General features: G+C 48.8%; 1 protein-coding gene across 7 annotated transcripts in view; it reads right to left on the bottom strand.

Moving 5' to 3' along the window:
- The window catches only part of FAM151B (family with sequence similarity 151 member B), a 184594-nt gene extending 168438 nt beyond the window's left edge, over window positions 1-16156 (bottom strand). For 4 of the 7 annotated variants that reach the window (XR_010245896.1, XR_010245902.1, XR_010245908.1 and 1 more), the window contains exon 1: window positions 15928-16152. Coding sequence is in view for 4 of the 7 variants with exons in the window: in XM_063963912.1 (XP_063819982.1) it covers window positions 15928-16111 (184 nt within the window). In the remaining 3 variants the exon portion in view is untranslated. Of the gene's footprint in view, window positions 1-15927 lie in introns of all 7 variants that reach the window. The other 3 variants (XM_063963911.1, XM_063963909.1, XM_063963910.1) reach the window with 3 other exon arrangements.
- Window positions 16157-20250: the final 4094 nt, after the last annotated feature.

The following is a 20250-nucleotide window of genomic DNA, read 5'->3' as shown; positions in this document are numbered from 1 at the left end:
CTAGTGGATGCTGGGTACTCCGTAAGGACCATGGGGATTATACCAAAGCTCCCAAACGGGCGGGAGAGTGCGGATGACTCTGCAGCACCGAATGAGCAAACTCAAGGTCCTCCTCAGCCAGGGTATCAAACTTGTAGAATTTTGCAAAAGTGTTTGAACCCGACCAAGTAGCAGCTCGGCAAAGTTGTAAAGCCGAGACCCCTCGGGCAGCCGCCCAAGAAGAGCCCACCTTCCTCGTGGAATGGGCTTTTACTAATTTAGGATGCGGCAATCCAGCCGCAGAATGTGCAAGCTGAATCGTGCTACAGATCCAGCGAGCAATAGTCTGCTTTGAAGCAGGAGCACCCAGCTTGTTGGATGCATGCAGGATAAATAGCGAGTCAGTTTTTCTGACTCTAGCCGTCCTGGAAACAAAGTTTCAGGGCCCGGACTACGTCCAGCAACTTGGAATCCTCCAAGTCCCTAGTAGCCGCAGGCACCACAATAGGTTGGTTCAAATGAAACGATGATACCACCATAGGGAGAAATTGGGGACGAGTCCTCCATTCTGCCCTTTCCATATGGAAGATCAGATATGGGCTTTTACATGACAAAGCCGCCAATTCTGACACACGCCTAGTCCAAGCTAAGGCCAAAAGCATGACCACTTTCCACGTGAGATATTTTAGCTCCACGGTCTTAAGTGGCTCAAACCAGTGGGATTTTAGGAATCCAACACACGTTAAGAACCCAAGGTGCCACTGGAGGCACAAAAGGGGCTGAATATGCAGCACCCCTGTAACACGTCCGAACTTCAGGCAGTGAAGCTAGTTCTTTTTGAGAGAAAAAGGGATAGGGCCGAAATCTTGGCCTTTATGGATCCTAATTTTAGGCCCATAGTCACTCCTGACTGTAGGAAGTGCAGGAATCGACCCCCCTGGAATTCCTCTGTAGGGCCTTCCCGGCCACACACCAAGCAACCTATTTTCGCCATATACAGTGAAAAAGTCTTGCTGTCACGTCTTTCCTAGCCTTTATCAGCGTAGGAATAACTGCATCCGGAATGCCCTTTTCCGCTAGGATCCGGCGTTCAACCGCCATGCCGTCCAACGCAGCCGCGGTAAGTCTTGGATCAGACAGGGTCCCTGTTGCAACATGTCCTGACTGAGAGGCAGAGGCCATGGGTCCTCTGAGAGCATTTCTTGCAGTTCCGGGTACCGAATCCTTCTTGGCCAATCCGGAGCAAAGAATATTGTTCACACTCCTCCGTTTATTACAATTCTCAGCCCTTGGGTCTGAGAGGAAGAGGAGGGAATATATAGACCGTCTGGAACACCCACGGTGTTACTAGTGCGACCACAGCTATCGCCTGAGAGTCCCTTGACCCAGCGTAAAACCTTTTTTATCTTTTTATTGAGGTGGGACGGCCATGTAGTCCACCTGAGGCAGTTTCCATCAATTTGCAAAACTGCGTGAAGACTTCCTGATGAAGTCACCACTTTCCCGGGTGGAGGTCGTGTTCACTCCCGGAATGAGCACTGCTGACAGTGCGCTTACTCGATTCTCCGCCCAGCAAAGAATTCTGGTGGCTTCTACCCTCGCCACCCTGCTCCTTGTGCCGCCCTGGCGGTTTACATGAGCCCCTGCGGTCTGACTGGATCAGAACCGGTTGGTCGCGAAGCAGGAACTCCGCTTGACTTAGGGCGTTGTATATGGCCCTTAGTTCCAGGATATTGATGTGAAGGCAAGTCTGTTGGCTTGACCACAAACCTTGGAATTTTCTTCCCTGTGTAACTGCCCCCCACCCTCGGAGGCTTGCATCCGTGGTCACCAGGACCCAGTCCTGAATGCCGAATCTGCGGCCCTCGAGAAGGTGAGCACTCCGCAGCCACCACAGGAGAGACACCCTGGCCCTGGGGGATAGGGTGATTAACCGATGCATCTGAAGATGTGATCCGGACCACTTGTCCAGTAAGTTCCATTGTCCTTGCATGGAACCAGCCGAAGGGGATGGCCTCGTATGATGCCATCATCCTTCCCAGGACTCGAGTGCAGTGATGCACTGACACCTGTTTTGGTTTTCAATGGATTCCTGACCAGTGTCATGAGCTCCTGAGCTCTCTCTATCGGGAGATAAACCCTCTTCTGGTCTGTGTCTAGGATCATGCCTAGGCGAGGCAGATGAGCTGTAGGAACCAACTGCGACTTCGGAATATATAGAATCCAGTCGTGTTGCCGTTTCACTTCCAGAGAAGGTGATACGCTGTCCAGCAACTGCTCTCTTGATCTCGGTTTTATGAGGAGATCATCCAAGTATGTGATAATAGGGACACCTTGCTTCCGCAGGAGCACCATCATATCCGCCATTACCTTGGTGAAATTGGTAATGACAATCCCGTACCGCAATTCTGAGGTACGCCTGATGAGGTGGATAAATGGGGACACGAAGGTATGCATCCCTTATGTCCCGATTCATTTCAGGCTTGCAATGACCGCTCTTAGCGATTCCATCTTGAACCTGAACCTTTTCAGGTATATGTTCAGGGATTTTAATTAGAGATGAGCGCCTGAAATTTTTCGGGTTTTGTGTTTTGGTTTTGGGTTCGGTTCCGCGGCCGTGTTTTGGGTTCGACCGCGTTTTGGCAAAACCTCACCGAATTTTTTTTGTCGGATTCGGGTGTGTTTTGGATTCGGGTGTTTTTTTAAAAAAACACTAAAAAACAGCTTAAATCATAGAATTTGGGGGTCATTTTGATCCCATATTATTATTAACCTCAAAAACCATAATTTCCACTCATTTTCAGTCTATTCTGAATACCTCACACCTCACAATATTATTTTTAGTCCTAAAATTTGCACCAAGGTCGCTGGATGACTAAGCTAAGCGACACTAGTGGCCGACACAAACACCTGGCCCATCTAGGAGTGGCACAGTGTCACGCAGGATGTCCCTTCCAAAAAACCCTCCCCAATCAGCACATGACGCAAAGAAAAAAAGAGGCGCAATGAGGTAGCTGACTGTGTGAGTAAGATAAGCGACCCTAGTGGCCGACACAAACACCGGGCCCATTTAGGAGTGGCACTGCAGTGTCACGCAGGATGTCCCTTCCAAAAAACCCTCCCCAATCAGCACATGACGCAAAGAAAAAAAGAGGCGCAATGAGGTAGCTGACTGTGTGAGTAAGATTAGCGACCCTAGTGGCCGACACAAACACCGGGCCCATTTAGGAGTGGCACTGCAGTGTCACGCAGGATGTCCCTTCCAAAAAACCCTCCCCAATCAGCACATGACGCAAAGAAAAAAAGAGGCGCAATGAGGTAGCTGACTGTGTGAGTAAGATTAGCGACCCTAGTGGCCGACACAAACACCGGGCCCATTTAGGAGTGGCACTGCAGTGTCACGCAGGATGTCCCTTCCAAAAAACCCTCCCCAATCAGCACATGACGCAAAGAAAAAAAGAGGCGCAATGAGGTAGCTGACTGTGTGAGTAAGATTAGCGACCCTAGTGGCCGACACAAACACCGGGCCCATTTAGGAGTGGCACTGCAGTGTCACGCAGGATGTCCCTTCCAAAAAACCCTCCCCAATCAGCACATGACGCAAAGAAAAAAAGAGGCGCAATGAGGTAGCTGACTGTGTGAGTAAGATTAGCGACCCTAGTGGCCGACACAAACACCGGGCCCATTTAGGAGTGGCACTGCAGTGTCACGCAGGATGTCCCTTCCAAAAAACCCTCCCCAATCAGCACATGACGCAAAGAAAAAAAGAGGCGCAATGAGGTAGCTGACTGTGTGAGTAAGATTAGCGACCCTAGTGGCCGACACAAACACCGGGCCCATTTAGGAGTGGCACTGCAGTGTCACGCAGGATGTCCCTTCCAAAAAACCCTCCCCAATCAGCACATGACGCAAAGAAAAAAAGAGGCGCAATGAGGTAGCTGACTGTGTGAGTAAGATTAGCGACCCTAGTGGCCGACACAAACACCGGGCCCATTTAGGAGTGGCACTGCAGTGTCACGCAGGATGTCCCTTCCAAAAAACCCTCCCCAATCAGCACATGACGCAAAGAAAAAAAGAGGCGCAATGAGGTAGCTGACTGTGTGAGTAAGATTAGCGACCCTAGTGGCCGACACAAACACCGGGCCCATTTAGGAGTGGCACTGCAGTGTCACGCAGGATGTCCCTTCCAAAAAACCCTCCCCAATCAGCACATGACGCAAAGAAAAAAAGAGGCGCAATGAGGTAGCTGACTGTGTGAGTAAGATTAGCGACCCTAGTGGCCGACACAAACACCGGGCCCATTTAGGAGTGGCACTGCAGTGTCACGCAGGATGTCCCTTCCAAAAAACCCTCCCCAATCAGCACATGACGCAAAGAAAAAAAGAGGCGCAATGAGGTAGCTGACTGTGTGAGTAAGATTAGCGACCCTAGTGGCCGACACAAACACCGGGCCCATTTAGGAGTGGCACTGCAGTGTCACGCAGGATGTCCCTTCCAAAAAACCCTCCCCAAACAGCACATGACGCAAAGAAAAATAAAAGAAAAAAGAGGTGCAAGATGGAATTGTCCTTGGGCCCTCCCACCCACCCTTATGTTGTATAAACAAAACAGGACATGCACACTTTAACCAACCCATCATTTCAGTGACAGGGTCTGCCACACGACTGTGACTGATATGACGGGTTGGTTTGGACCCCCCCCAAAAAAGAAGCAATTAATCTCTCCTTGCACAAACTGGCTCTACAGAGGCAAGATGTCCACCTCATCATCACCCTCCGATATATCACCGTGTACATCCCCCTCCTCACAGATTATCAATTCGTCCCCACTGGAATCCACCATCTCAGCTCCCTGTGTACTTTGTGGAGGCAATTGCTGCTGGTCAATGTCTCCGCGGAGGAATTGATTATAATTCATTTTAATGAACATCATCTTCTCCACATTTTCTGGATGTAACCTCGTACGCCGATTGCTGACAAGGTGAGCGGCGGCACTAAACACTCTTTCGGAGTACACACTTGTGGGAGGGCAACTTAGGTAGAATAAAGCCAGTTTGTGCAATGGCCTCCAAATTGCCTCTTTTTCCTGCCAGTATAAGTATGGACTGTGTGACGTGCCTACTTGGATGCGGTCACTCATATAATCCTCCACCATTCTTTCAATGGTGAGAGAATCATATGCAGTGACAGTAGACGACATGTCCGTAATCGTTGTCAGGTCCTTCAGTCCGGACCAGATGTCAGCATCAGCAGTCGCTCCAGACTGCCCTGCATCACCGCCAGCGGGTGGGCTCGGAATTCTGAGCCTTTTCCTCGCACCCCCAGTTGCGGGAGAATGTGAAGGAGGAGATGTTGACAGGTCGCGTTCCGCTTGACTTGACAATTTTCTCACCAGCAGGTCTTTCAACCCCAGCAGACTTGTGTCTGCCGGAAAGAGAGATCCAAGGTAGGCTTTAAATCTAGGATCGAGCACGGTGGCCAAAATGTAGTGCTCTGATTTCAACAGATTGACCACCCGTGAATCCTTGTTAAGGGAATTAAGGGCTCCATCCACAAGTCCCACATGCCTAGCGGAATCGCTCCGTGTTAGCTCCTCCTTCAATGTCTCCAGCTTCTTCTGCAAAAGCCTGATGAGGGGAATGACCTGACTCAGGCTGGCAGTGTCTGAACTGACTTCACGTGTGGCAAGTTCAAAGGGCATCAGAACCTTGCACAACGTTGAAATCATTCTCCACTGCGCTTGAGACAGGTGCATTCCACCTCCTATATCGTGCTCAATTGTATAGGCTTGAATGGCCTTTTGCTGCTCCTCCAACCTCTGAAGCATATAGAGGGTTGAATTCCACCTCGTTACCACTTCTTGCTTCAGATGATGGCAGGGCAGGTTCAGTAGTTTTTGGTGGTGCTCCAGTCTTCTGTACGTGGTGCCTGTACGCCGAAAGTGTCCCGCAATTTTTCTGGCCACCGACAGCATCTCTTGCACGCCCCTGTCGTTTTTTAAAAAATTCTGCACCACCAAATTCAAGGTATGTGCAAAACATGGGACGTGCTGGAATTTGCCCATATTTAATGCACACACAATATTGCTGGCGTTGTCCGATGCCACAAATCCACAGGAGAGTCCAATTGGGGTAAGCCATTCCGCGATGATCTTCCTCAGTTGCCGTAAGAGGTTTTCAGCTGTGTGCGTATTCTGGAAACCGGTGATACAAAGCGTAGCCTGCCTAGGAAAGAGTTGGCGTTTGCGAGATGCTGCTACTGGTGCCGCCGCTGCTGTTCTTGCGGCGGGAGTCCATACATCTACCCAGTGGGCTGTCACAGTCATATAGTCCTGACCCTGCCCTGCTCCACTTGTCCACATGTCCGTGGTTAAGTGGACATTGGGTACAACTGCATTTTTTAGGACACTGGTGAGTCTTTTTCTGACGTCCGTGTACATTCTCGGTATCGCCTGCCTAGAGAAGTGGAACCTAGATGGTATTTGGTAACGGGGGCACACTGCCTCAATAAATTGTCTAGTTCCCTGTGAACTAACGGCGGATACCGGACGCACGTCTAACACCAACATAGTTGTCAAGGCCTCAGTTATCCGCTTTGCAGCAGGATGACTGCTGTGATATTTCATCTTCCTCGCAAAGGACTGTTGAACAGTCAATTGCTTACTGGAAGTAGTACAAGTGGGCTTACGACTTCCCCTCTGGGATGACGATCGACTCCCAGCAGCAACAACAGCAGCGCCAGCAGCAGTAGGCGTTACACGCAAGGATGCATCGGAGGAATCCCAGGCAGGAGAGGACTCGTCAGAATTGCCAGTGACATTGCCTGCAGGACTATTGGCATTCCTGGGGAAGGAGGAAATTGACACTGAGGGAGTTGGTGGGGTGGTTTGCGTGAGCTTGGTTACAAGAGGAAGGGATTTACTGGTCAGTGGACTGCTTCCGCTGTCACCCAAAGTTTTTGAACTTGTCACTGACTTATTATGAATGCGCTGCAGGTGACGTATAAGGGAGGATGTTCCAAGGTGGTTAACGTCCTTACCCCTACTTATTACAGCTTGACAAAGGGAACACACGGCTTGACACCTGTTGTCCGCATTTCTGTTGAAATAGTTCCACACCGAAGAGCTGATTTTTTTGGTATTTTCACCAGGCATGTCAACGGCCATATTCCTCCCATGGACAACAGGTGTCTCCCCGGGTGCCTGACTTAAACAAACCACCTCACCATCAGAATCCTCCTGGTCAATTTCCTCCCCAGCGCCAGCAACACCCATATCCTCCTCATCCTGGTGTACTTCAACACTGACATCTTCAATCTGACTATCAGGAACTGGACTGCGGGTGCTCCTTCCAGCACTTGCAGGGGGCGTGCAAATGGTGGAAGGCGCATGCTCTTCACGTCCAGTGTTGGGAAGGTCAGGCATCGCAACCGACACAATTGGACTCTCCTTGTGGATTTGGGATTTCGAAGAACGCACAGTTCTTTGCGGTGCTACTGCTTTTGCCAGCTTGAGTCTTTTCATTTTTCTAGCGAGAGGCTGAGTGCCTCCATCCTCATGTGAAGCTGAACCACTAGCCATGAACATAGGCCAGGGCCTCAGCCGTTCCTTGCCACTCCGTGTGGTAAATGGCATATTGGCAAGTTTACGCTTCTCCGACGACAATTTTATTTTAGGTTTTGGAGTCCTTTTTTTACTGATATTTGGTGTTTTGGATTTGACATGCTCTGTACTATGACATTGGGCATCGGCCTTGGCAGACGACGTTGCTGGCATTTCATCGTCTCGGCCATGACTAGTGGCAGCAGCTTCAGCACGAGGTGGAAGTGGATCTTGATCTTTCCCTAATTTTGGAACCTCAACATTTTTGTTCTCCATATTTTAATAGGCACAACTAAAAGGCACCTCAGGTAAACAATGGAGATGGATGGATACTAGTATACAATTATGGACGGACTGCCGAGTGCCGACACAGAGGTAGCTACAGCCGTGAACTACCGTACTGTGTCTGCTGCTAATATAGACTGGTTGATAAAGAGATGTCGTAGTATGTATGTATGAAGAAGAAAGAAAAAAAAACCACGGTTAGGTGGTATACAATTATGGACGGACTGCCGAGTGCCGACACAGAGGTAGCCACAGCCGTGAACTACCGTACTGTACTGTGTCTGCTGCTAATATAGACTGGTTGATAAAGAGATGTCGTAGTATGTATGTATGTATGAAGAAAGAAAAAAAAACCACGGGTAGGTGGTATACAATTATGGACGGACTGCCGAGTGCCGACACAGAGGTAGCCACAGCCGTGAACTACCGTACTGTACTGTGTCTGCTGCTAATATAGACTGGTTGATAAAGAGATGTCGTAGTATGTATGTATAAAGAAGAAAGAAAAAAAAACCACGGTTAGGTGGTATACAATTATGGACGGACTGCCGAGTGCCGACACAGAGGTAGCCACAGCCGTGAACTACCGTACTGTACTGTGTCTGCTGCTAATATAGACTGGTTGATAAAGAGATGTAGTAGTATGTATGTATAAAGAAGAAAGAAAAAAAAACCACGGGTAGGTGGTATACAATTATGGATGGACTGCCGAGTGCCGACACAGAGGTAGCTACAGCCGTGAACTACCGTACTGTGTCTGCTGCGACTGGATGATAAATAATGATATAAAAAATATATATATATCACTACTGCAGCCGGACAGGTATATATATTATATAATGACGGACCTGCTGGACACTGTCTGTCAGCAGAATGAGTTTTTTATAGAATAAAAAAAAAAACACCACACAAGTGAAGTCACACGACGAGTGTTTAACTTTTTCAGGCAATCACAATATAGTATACTACTAACTATACTGGTGGTCAGTGTGGTCAGGTCACTGGTCAGTCACACTGGCAGTGGCACTCCTGCAGCAAAAGTGTGCACTGTTTAATTTTAATATAATATGTACTCCTGGCTCCTGCTATAACCTATAACTGGCACTGCAGTGCTCCCCAGTCTCCCCCACAATTATAAGCTGTGTGAGCTGAGCACAGTCAGATATATAATATATACATAGATGATGCAGCACACTGGGCTGAGCAGTGCACACAGATATGGTATGTGACTGTCTTGTACTCCTGGCTCCTGCTATAACCTATAACTGGCACTGCAGTGCTCCCCAGTCTCCCCCACAATTATAAGCTGTGTGAGCTGAGCACAGTCAGATATATAATATATACATAGATGATGCAGGCATGCAGCACACTGGGCTGAGCAGTGCACACAGATATGGTATGTGACTGAGTCACTGTGTGTACCGTTTTTTTCAGGCAGAGAACGGATATATTAAATAAAACAACTGCACTGCTGGTGGTCACTGTGGTCAGTCACTAAACTCTGCACTCTCTTCTACAGTATCAGCCTCAGGTCAATCTCTCTCTCTCTCTCCTAATCTAAATGGAGAGGACGCCAGCCACGTCCTCTCCCTATCAATCTCAATGCACGTGTGAAAATGGCGGCGACGCGCGGCTCCTTATATAGAATCCGAGTCTCGCGAGAATCCGACAGCGTCATGATGACGTTCGGGCGCGCTCGGGTTAACCGAGCAAGGCGGGAAGATCCGAGTCGCTCGGACCCGTGAAAAAAAACATGAAGTTCGTGCGGGTTCGGATTCAGAGAAACCGAACCCGCTCATCTCTAATTTTAATACAATATGGGTCTAACCGAACCGTCTGGTTTCGGGATTATAACATGGTCGAATAATAACACCCTCTTGTTGAAGGAGGGGACCCTTGACCACCACCTGTTGAAGATACAATTTACGAATTGCAGTTAACACTGGCTCCCTCACTTGGGGGGAAGCCCGCCGGGTCCCCGGTGAGGGGGCATCTTCTCACAGTCCAGCCTGTATCCCTGCGATACAATTTCTATTGCCCAGGGATCTAACAGGGAGTGAACCCACTTGTGGCTGAACTTACGAAGGCGTGTCCCCACCGGGCCTAGCTCCGCCTGTGGAGCCCCAGCGACATGCGGTGGATTTTTGTAGAGGCCGGGGAGGACTTCTGTTCCTGGGGACTAGCTGTGTTGTACAGCTTCTTTCCTCTGCCCCTGGCTCTGACAAGACTTTCTTGTTTCTTTATTCGAAAAGCTGCATTTAATAATGTCGTGCTTTCCTAGGCTGTGCAGGAATATAAGGCAAAATATCAGAATTACCAGCTATAGCTGTGGAGACCAGGCCCGAGAACCTTTCTCCACACAATCTTCAGCCTTCCATATGCCTCTTAAGTCGGCATCATCTGTCCAATGTATATTCTACAGGACACGTCAAGCAGAAATCGACATAGCTTTTGTCTCTAGGACCCAGTATACTCATGTCCCTTTGGGCATGCTTTATAATTATATATCTATCACTTAAGACAGCATCTTAAAATAGTTATATGCATACTAGGGTCTCAATCTCTGCTGATAAGGTACCTGTCCACGCTGCCACAGCGCTATAAACCCATGCCGACACAATCGCCGGTCTGGGTAGTATACTAGAATGTGCACACTATCTGCAGGATCCCTGAGAATAGCTAGTGCAAACAGGACACCCAAGGGGAAGATTCTCAACACATCCTGGCCCTAGTGGGGAAAGGATACAGCCAGAGAATTCTCTTGTGGGAAGCTGCCGTCTCTTGTCTGGAGATTCCCGCTCTTTTTCCTCATGAGAGGAGGGAAATTTACCTCAGCATTCTTCCCCTTAACATGTGTACTCTCGTGTCAGGGACAGATGAGTCATCAGTGATATGCAAATCATCTTTTATTTCAATAATCATATATTGAATATCTTTTAGCCCTCTTGGCTGTAACTTTGCATTATCGTAGTCGACAGTGGAGTTAAACTCCGTGTCGATACTTTGTTATTTTGGATAGTGAACATAGAGAGACTCTGAAGGACTCTGTGACATAGGGACAGACTAGGGTAGATTTCCTTTCTGTTCCCTAACCTTTTGTGCAATAATTTTACTTCAGCACTTACACATATCCATCAGGTGCCGGCGTTGTCGACGGAGACACCCTCCCACACACATATCCGCTCTATCACCTCCTTACAGGAGCCTTTTACCTCAGACATGTCGACACACGCGTACCGACACACCAAACACACAGGGGATGCTCTATTTGAAGACAGTTCCCCCACCAGGCCCTTTGGAGAGACAGAGAGAGAGTATGCCAGCACACACCACAGCGCTATATAATACAGGGATGTACACTATCCTGAGTGATTTTTCTCCTATAGCAGCTTATATACACAGTTTTGCGCCTAAATTTATGTGCCCCCCCTCTCTTTTTTACCCTTTGTGTACCAGGATACTGCAGGGGAGAGCCTGGGGAGCTTCCTTCCAGCTGAGCTGTGAAGAGAAAATGGCGCCGGTGTGCTGAGGAAGAAGGCCCGGCCCCCTCAGCGGCGGGCTTCTGTCCTTTTATGTACTTTAATGGCGGGGGTTAATGCACATATACAGTTTATCAGACTGTATTATGTGCTTTTCGCCAAGTAAGGTAATCTAATTGCTGCCCAGGGCGCCCCCCCCCAGCGCCCTGCACCCATCAGTGACCGGAGTGTGTGGTGTGCTAAGGGAGCAATGGCGCACAGCTGCAGTGCTGTGTGCTACCTTAATGAAGACCGGAGTCTTCAGCCGCCGATTTTCAACTTCTCTTCGTTCTTCTGGCTCTGCAAGGGGGACGGCGGCGCGGCTCCGGGACCGGACGACCGAGGACTGGGCCCGTGTTCGATCCCTCTGGAGCTAATGGTGTCCAGTAGCCTTAGAAGCCCAAGCTAGCTGCAAGCAGGTAGGTTCGCTTCTCTCGCCTCAGTCCCACGTAGCAGTGAGTCTGTTGCCAGCAGATCTCACTGAAAATAAAAAACCTAACAAATACTTTCTTTTCTAGGAAGCTCAGGAGAGCCCCTAGGGTGCATCCAGCTCTGGCCAGGCACAGATACTAACTGAGGTCTGGAGAAGGGGCATGGAGGGAGGAGCCAGTGCACACCAGATATAGTACCTAATCTTTCTTTTAAGAGTGCCCAGTCTCCTGCGGAGCCCGTCTATACCCCATGGTCCTTACGGAGTACCCAGCATCCACTAGGACGTCAGAGAAACTTTATTTAAAATGCTTGTAGCCATAGGGATCATTGTGTCTTATAACCAATGCAGGGAAATGGCATTGATGTTCCCATTTGAATGTATGTACTGTATCTGTGATTTATTCCCCCCCCCCCCCAAGAGTGTAACTGCTGCATAATGAGGTTAAGGTGCAATCAGGGAGATTACTAGACTATTCAGGGAGTCAGGGAGATTGCTTCTATTTCAGGGAGTCTCCTGCAGAATGAGGGAGCGTAGGCAAGTATGGTGTTGTATACTAGAGACACTGGTAACACTCAGCACTGGAAGGGTGTATACTAGGAATGCAGGTAACATTCCACACAAGAAGGGTGTATATTAGAGACGCCGGTAACACTCGGCACTGGACGGGTGTATACTAGAGGTATTTGTAACACTCAGCACTGAAAACGTGTCGACTTTGGTAACAACCATTACTGGAAGGGTGTAAACTAGAGACCCCGGTAACACTCAGCACTGGAAGGGTGTATACTAGAGACGTCGTGACATTCAGCACTGGAAGGGTGTATACTAGAGACACCGGCAACAACTAGCACTGGAAAGGTGTATATTAGAGACACCGGTAACACTCAGCACTGGAAGGGTGTATATTAGAGACGCCGGTAACACTCAGCAGTAGAAGGGTGTATACTAGAGGTGTCTGTAACCCCAAGCACTGGAAGGGTGTATACTAGGAATGCAGGTAACACTCGATACCGGCATCTCTAATATACACCTTTACAGTATCGAGTGTTATCTGCATTCCTAGTATACACCCTTCCAGTGCTTGGGGTTACAGACACCTCTAGTATACACCCTTCCAGTGCCGAGTGTTACCGGCGTCTCTAATATACACCCTTCTAGTGTGGAATGTTACCTGCATTCCTAGTATACACCCTTACAGTGCTGAGTGTTAGGGTGTGTACACACGGTGAGATTTTTTTCTTCCGATTCTGACTATATAGTCAGAATCGGAAGAAAAGTTAGTGCAGATCGCAAGGTGACAGTCACCTTGCGATCCCGATTCGATGCCGATGCGCAGTCGGCATCGAAAGAAAAAATAGACTGTGCAGGCAAGTAAATTTTGGCTATCTCTATAGAAGAGATAGTCAAAATCAGGACTTAGCCAAAATCGCACATAGCAAGTATCGCAAGCACACTCATTATGTTCTTGCGATACTGGCTAAGTGCCGACCCGGCCCGTCACGTGGTGAGAATCGGGCATAGCACAAATCTCACCGTGTGTACACACCCTTAGACACCTCTAGTATACACCCTTCCAGTGCTGAGTGTTACCGGTGTCTCTAGTATACACACTTCCAGTGCTGAGTGTTACCAGCATCTCTAATATACACCTTTCCAGTAACTCAGCACTGGAAGGGTGTATACTAGAGACACCGGTAACACTCAGCACTGGAAGAGTGTATACTAGGGATGTAGGTAACACTCAGCACTTCAAGGGTGTATATTAGAGACACTGGTAACACTCTACACTGGAAGGGTGTATACTAGAGGTGTCTGTAACACTCAGCACTGGAAGGGTATATACTAGGGATGCAGGTAACACTCGGCACTGGAAGGGTATGTACTAAAGATGCAGATAACACTCAGCACTGGAAGGGTGTATATTAGAGATACTGGTAACACTTGGCACTGGAAGGGTGTATACTAGAAGTGTCTGTAACACTCAGCACTGGAAGGGTGTATACAATCTACTTCGGTAACAATCATTACTGGAAGGGTGTATACTAGGGATGTAGGTAACACTCAGCACTGGAAGGGTGTATATTAGAAATACTGGTAACACTAAGGACTGGAATGGTGTATACTAGAGGTGTCTGTAACACTCAGCACTGGTTGGGTGTATACTAGGAATGCAGGTAACACTCGGCACTGGAAGGGTGTCTACTAGGGATGCCGGTAAGACTCGGCACTGGAAGGGTGTATACTAGAGACACCGTTAACACTTGGCACTGGAAGGGTGTATACTAGCAACTTCGGTAACAATCAGCACTGGAAGAGTGTATATTAGAGACACCGGTAACACTCAGCACTGGAAGGGTGTATACTAGAGGTGTCTGTAACACTCAGCACTGTAAGGGTATATACTAGAAATGCAGGTAACACTCGGCACTGGAAGGGTATATACTAGAGATGCCGGCAACACTCAGCACTGGAAGGGTGTATATTAGACACCGGTAAAACTCGGCACTAGAAGGGTGTATACTAGAGATGTCTGTAACACTCAGCACTGGAAGCGTGTATACAATCGACTTTGGTAACAATCATCACTGGAAGGGTGTATACTAGGAACGCAGGTAACAGTTGGCACTGGAAGGGTGTACTGTATATTAGAGACGCCGGTAACACTCAGGACTGAAAGGGTGTATACTAGGAATGCAGGTAACACACAGCACTGGAAGGGTGTATATTAGAAATACTGGTAACACTAAGGACTGGAATGGTGTATACTAGAGGTGTCTGTAACACTCAGCACTGGTTGGGTGTATAGTAGGAATGCAGGTAACACTCGGCACTGAAAGGGTGTCTACTAGGGATGCCGGTAAGACTCGGCACTGGAAGGGTGTATACTAGAGACACCGTTAACACTTGGCACTGGAAGGGTGTATACTAGCAACTTCGGTAACAATCAGCACTGGAAGAGTGTATATTAGAGACACCGGTAACACTCAGCACTGGAAGGGTGTATACTAGAGGTGTCTGTAACACTCAGCACTGTAAGGGTATATACTAGAAATGCAGGTAACACTCGGCACTGGAAGGGTATATACTAGAGATGCCGGCAACACTCAGCACTGGAAGGGTGTATATTAGACACCGGTAAAACTCGGCACTAGAAGGGTGTATACTAGAGATGTCTGTAACACTCAGCACTGGAAGCGTGTATACAATCGACTTTGGTAACAATCATCACTGGAAGGGTGTATACTAGGAACGCAGGTAACAGTTGGCACTGGAAGGGTGTACTGTATATTAGAGACGCCGGTAACACTCAGGACTGAAAGGGTGTATACTAGGAATGCAGGTAACACACAGCACTGGGAGGGTGTATATTAGAGACGCCGGTAACACTCAGGACTGAAAGGGTGCATACTATAGGTGTATACTAGGGATGCAGGTAACACAGCACTAAAAGTATACAGAGTAAATAAATAAGTATACTGCTGGGAAGCAGCACAGCTCTGCTTGGAGATTACTACGGAACACTGCAGGATTCAGGTGCAGGTAACAACATACTATTTCTAGCTCCCTTACCCCTTTCACATCGCACTAAAAACCCGGTATCGACACGGCATATTGCCGTGTCGAAACGGGTCAGTATGCGATGTGAAAGCTCCTTTTCAGAATTAGCGGGTCGCCTGACCCGGTAATTCAAACCGGTAAAAAAGAAGGGTTATTACCGGGTTGATCACCGGGTCAGGCGCAGTGTGAATGGGAGCCGTTCCGATGCGACACGGCTCCCATTCACAGCATAGGGAGAGGCGGCGCAGGAGATGAGCTCATCTCCCAGCGCCGCCTCCACCCCCGCCCCTGCTGCTGCTGCGCCCTCCGCTGCTATGGCAACCGACCCGGTATATTGCCGGGTCGGAAAGCCAGCAACGGAGCGCAAATGCCGGATCCCACCCGGTAAGTACACATTTCTCTTACCGGGTAGGATCCGGCATTTGCGATCTGAATGCAGCAGAAGTTATATTTAGAAAGAGCTGATCCAGAGAGCAGGGAAAGCCGCTGATCTGTCTGCACGGCATCTACAGTGTACTGTGAATGTGCAGATCACTATCTCTATGTACTGCTTACCATGTCTCCTCCTGTCCATAGTTATACTCGGGGGAGCTGCACAGCACAGCTGGTAGTAAGTAATTAGTGCTCCTGCTGTAAGAAGCACAATGCAAGTGACACAGGGGCAGGACTTGCTGCATGTCAGAGACTTTCTCATCCAACTCCAAGTACAAACACTCACACGGCGTCTAACAACAGGCATGTGACAGGATGACCAGGAAGGAGGAGGGGAGGAGCTAAGCACAAAACAGGATAATCCAGGACGGCTCCAATTATGAAGCTTCCGTCCATACACAGCAAGCCTGTGGTGCACAGGTAAACTGGTGGTGCACCCCCTGCTGTCCACACACAGTACCTGCATGTAAATTGCCTCCATACAATCTGCTAATATTCAAACAATGGGGCAGATGTATTAACCTGGAGAAGTGATAAGCGCGAGGTGATAACGCACCAGCCAATCATTACGGATTTGAAAAATGACAGGAGCTGACTGGCTTGTGTGTTATCACCTTCCATTTGTCACTGCTTTATCACTTCTTTCTCCCTTCTCCAGGTTGAATACTGTACATCTGCCCCAATGTCCCAAATGTTTTAAGCCTGAAAAAGTGATAATGTTTACACGGGAAAGAGTGATAAAGTGCCAGCCAATCAGCTTTCTGTCATTTTTCAAACACAGCCTGTGACATAGCAGTTAGGAAGCTGATTGGCTGGTACTTTATCACTCTTAGGGGCAGATTTATTAAGCTTGGTGAAGTAATAAAGTGGTGGGTGATAAAGGACCAGCCAGTCAGCTCCTAACTGTTATTTTTCAAACCCAGCCTGTGACATGGCAGTTAGGATCTGATTGGCTGGTCCTTTATCACATTCCACTTTATCACTTCACGGAGCTTAATAAATCTGCTCCTTAATCCTTCTCCACTTTATCACTTTTTAAGGCTTAAATACATTTGGGCCTAAGTTTACAAAAAATCTACATGAAAATTGGAGAAATCGCACAGGCACCCCCAAATATCCGGCACCCCCCACACACCACGCCTGTAGCACACTGATCAGTGCTCATTCCTGAGTCTGCCTCAGAAGTGAGAAGCCCCCGCCGCCGTGCCCATCGTCCGGTCAGGAAGGATTAATGTAAAAAATGATTATGGTGAGGGGCAGTCTGGGGATTCCAGCGTGGGCTGCCCTTAACAAAGATGGCCACCGCTCTGGGTGGAGGGCTGCTGCGCATTCACGGTCGTTGCAGCTCCTCCTCCCATGGTCCTTTGCGGAGTCAGGCAGCAGACTCCGGACCCCGGCCACTGCACCACCACTGAGGCAGAGCCACCTCACTTCTAGCCCTCACAGCAAAGCTTTAAAACTATAAAGGTGGACCAGGCCAGCGCTAAGCACAAAGCAGTAAGCCCTTTTATATTTATTTAAAATTCAGGCTGCGTATATATTAAATATATATATATATTTCTCTAACGTCCTAGTGGATGCTGGGGACTCCGTAAGGACCATGGGGGATAGACGGGCTCCGCAGGAGACAGGGCACTCTAAGAAAGAATTAGGACTACTGGTGTGCACTGGCTCCTCCCTCTATGTCCCTCCTCCAGACATCAGTTAGAATCTGTGCCCGGACAGAGCTGGGTGCACTTTAGTGAGCTCTCCTGAGCTTGCTAATAAGAAAGTATTTTATTAGGATTTTTTATTTTCAGAGAGATCTGCTGGCAACAGACTCTCTGCTACGTGGGACTGAGGGGAGAGAAGCAAACCTACTAACTGCGGATAGGTCGTGCTTCTTAGGCTACTGGACACCATTAGCTCCAGAGGGATCGAACACAGGAACTCACCCTTGGTCGTCCAATCCCGGAGGCGCGCCGCCGTCCCCCTCGCAGAGCCAGAAGACAGAAGCCGGCGAGAGAAGCAAGAAGACTTCAAAATCGGCGGCAGAAGACTCCTGTCTTCATATGAGGTAGCGCACAGCACTGCAGCTGTGCGCCATTGCTCCCACATTAAACCCGCACACTCCGGTCACTGTAGGGTGCAGGGTGCAGGGGGGGGGGGGGGGGCGCCCTGGGCAGCAATTGAGTACCTCCTGCCAAAATAGAGCATATATACAGCTGGGCACTGTATATATGCATGAGCCCCCGCCATTATTTTACACAAAATCGCGGGACAGAAGCCCGCCGCTGAGGGGGGCGGGGCTTATTCCTCAGCACTCACCAGCGCCATTTTCTCTCCACAGCTCCGCTGAGAGGAAGCTCCCCAGGCTCTCCCCTGCAGAATCACGGTAGAAAGACGGTAAAAAGAGAGGGGGGGGCACATAAATTTAGCGCAAAATCACTAATACAGCAGCTACTGGGTAAACACTAAGTTACTGTGTAATTCCTGGGTTATATAGCGCTGGGGTGTGTGCTGGCATACTCTCTCTCTGTCTCTCCAAAAGGCCTTGTGGGGGTTCTGTCCTCAAATAGAGCATCCCCTGTGTGTGTGGTGTGTCGGTACGATTGTGTCGACATGTTTGACGAGGAAGGCTATGTGGGAGCAGAGCAGGTGCAGATGAATGTGGGGTCGCCGCCGACGGCGCCGACACCGGATTGGATGGATATGTGGAAGGTGTTAAATGATAATGTAAACTCCTTGCATAAAAGGTTGGATAAAGCTGAAGCCTTGGGACAGTCAGGGTCTCAACCCATGCCTGATCCTACAGCGCAGAGGCCGTCAGGGCCTCAGAAGCGCCCACTATCCCAGATTGTTGACACAGATATCGACACGAATTCTGACTCCAGTGTCGATGGCGATGATGCAAAGTTGCAGACTAAAATGGCTAAAGCCATCCGCTACATGATTATAGCAATGAAGGATGTATTGCACATTTCAGAGGTAAACCCGGTCCCTGACAAGAGGGTTTATATGTTTGGGGAAAAAAGGCAAGAAGTGACTTTTCCCCCTTCACATGAGTTAAATGAGTTATGTGAAAAAGCTTGGGATTCTCCTGATAGGAAAGTGCAGATTTCCAAACGGTTACTTATGGCGTATCCTTTCCCGCCAACGGACAGGTTACGCTAGGAATCCTCCCCTAGGGTAGACAAAGCTTTGACACGCTTATCTAAGAAGGTGGTCCTGCCGTCACAGGATACGGCCTCCCTAAAAGATCCTGCGGATAGGAAGCAGGAAGGTATCCTGAAGTCCGTTTATACACATTCAGGTAACATACTAAGGCCGGCAATTGCGTCGGCCTGGATGTGTAGTGCTGTAGCAGCATGGACAGATACTCTGTCTGAGGAACTTGATACCTTGGACAAGGATACTATATTACTGACCCTGGGGCATATAAAAGACGCTGTCCTATATATGAGGGATGCCCAGAGAGACATTTGCCTACTGGGCTCTAGAATAAATGCAATGTCAATTTCTGCCAGAAGGGTCCTGTGGACGTGGCAATGGACAGGTGATGCCGACTCAATAAAGCACATGGAGGTTTTACCTTATAAGGGTGAGGAATTGTTTGGGGACGGTCTCTCGGACCTAGTTTCCACAGCTACGGCTGGGAAGTCAAATTTTTTGCCATATATTCCCTCACAACCTAAGAAAGCACCGTATTACCAAATGCAGTCCTTTCGATCGCACAGAGGCAAGAAAGTCCAGGTGCGTCTTTTCTTGCCAGAGGCAGGGGAAGAGGAAAGAAGCTGCACAATACAGCTAGTTCCCAAGAACAGAAGTCCTCCCCGGCTTCCACAAAATCCACCGCATGACGCTGGGGCTCCACAGGTGGAGCTAGGAGCGGTGGGGGCGCGTCTCTGAAATTTCAGCCACCAGTGGGTTCGCTCACAGGTGGATCCCTGGGCTATACAGATTGTGTCTCAGGGATACAAGCTGGAATTCGAAGTGATGCCCCCTCACCGTTACCTAAAATCGGCCCTGCCAGCTTCCCCCATAGAAAGGGAAGTAGTGTTAGCGGCAATTCACAAATGATATCTCCAGCAGGTGGTGGTACAGGTTCCCCTCCCTCAACAGGGAAGGGGTTACTATTCCACAATGTTTGTGGTTCCGAAACCGGACGGTTCGGTCAGACCCATATTGAATTTAAAATCCCTGAACATTTACCTGAAAAGGTTCAAGTTCAAGATGGAATCGCTGAGAGCGGTCATCGCAAGCCTGGAAGAGGGGGATTTTATGGTGTCTCTGGACATAAAGGATGCTTACCTGCATGTCCCCATTTATCCACCTCATCAGGAGTACCTCAGATTTGTGGTACAGGACTGTCATTACCAATTCCAGACGTTGCCGTTTGGTCTGTCCACGGCACAGAGAATATTTACCAAGGTAATGGCGGAAATGATGGTGCTCCTGCGAAAGCAA

The sequence above is a fragment of the Pseudophryne corroboree genome, chromosome 1, assembly GCF_028390025.1.
Source record: "Pseudophryne corroboree isolate aPseCor3 chromosome 1, aPseCor3.hap2, whole genome shotgun sequence".
Taxonomy (NCBI): Eukaryota; Metazoa; Chordata; class Amphibia; order Anura; family Myobatrachidae; genus Pseudophryne; species Pseudophryne corroboree.
This window is presented reverse-complemented; position numbering and strand designations above follow the sequence as displayed.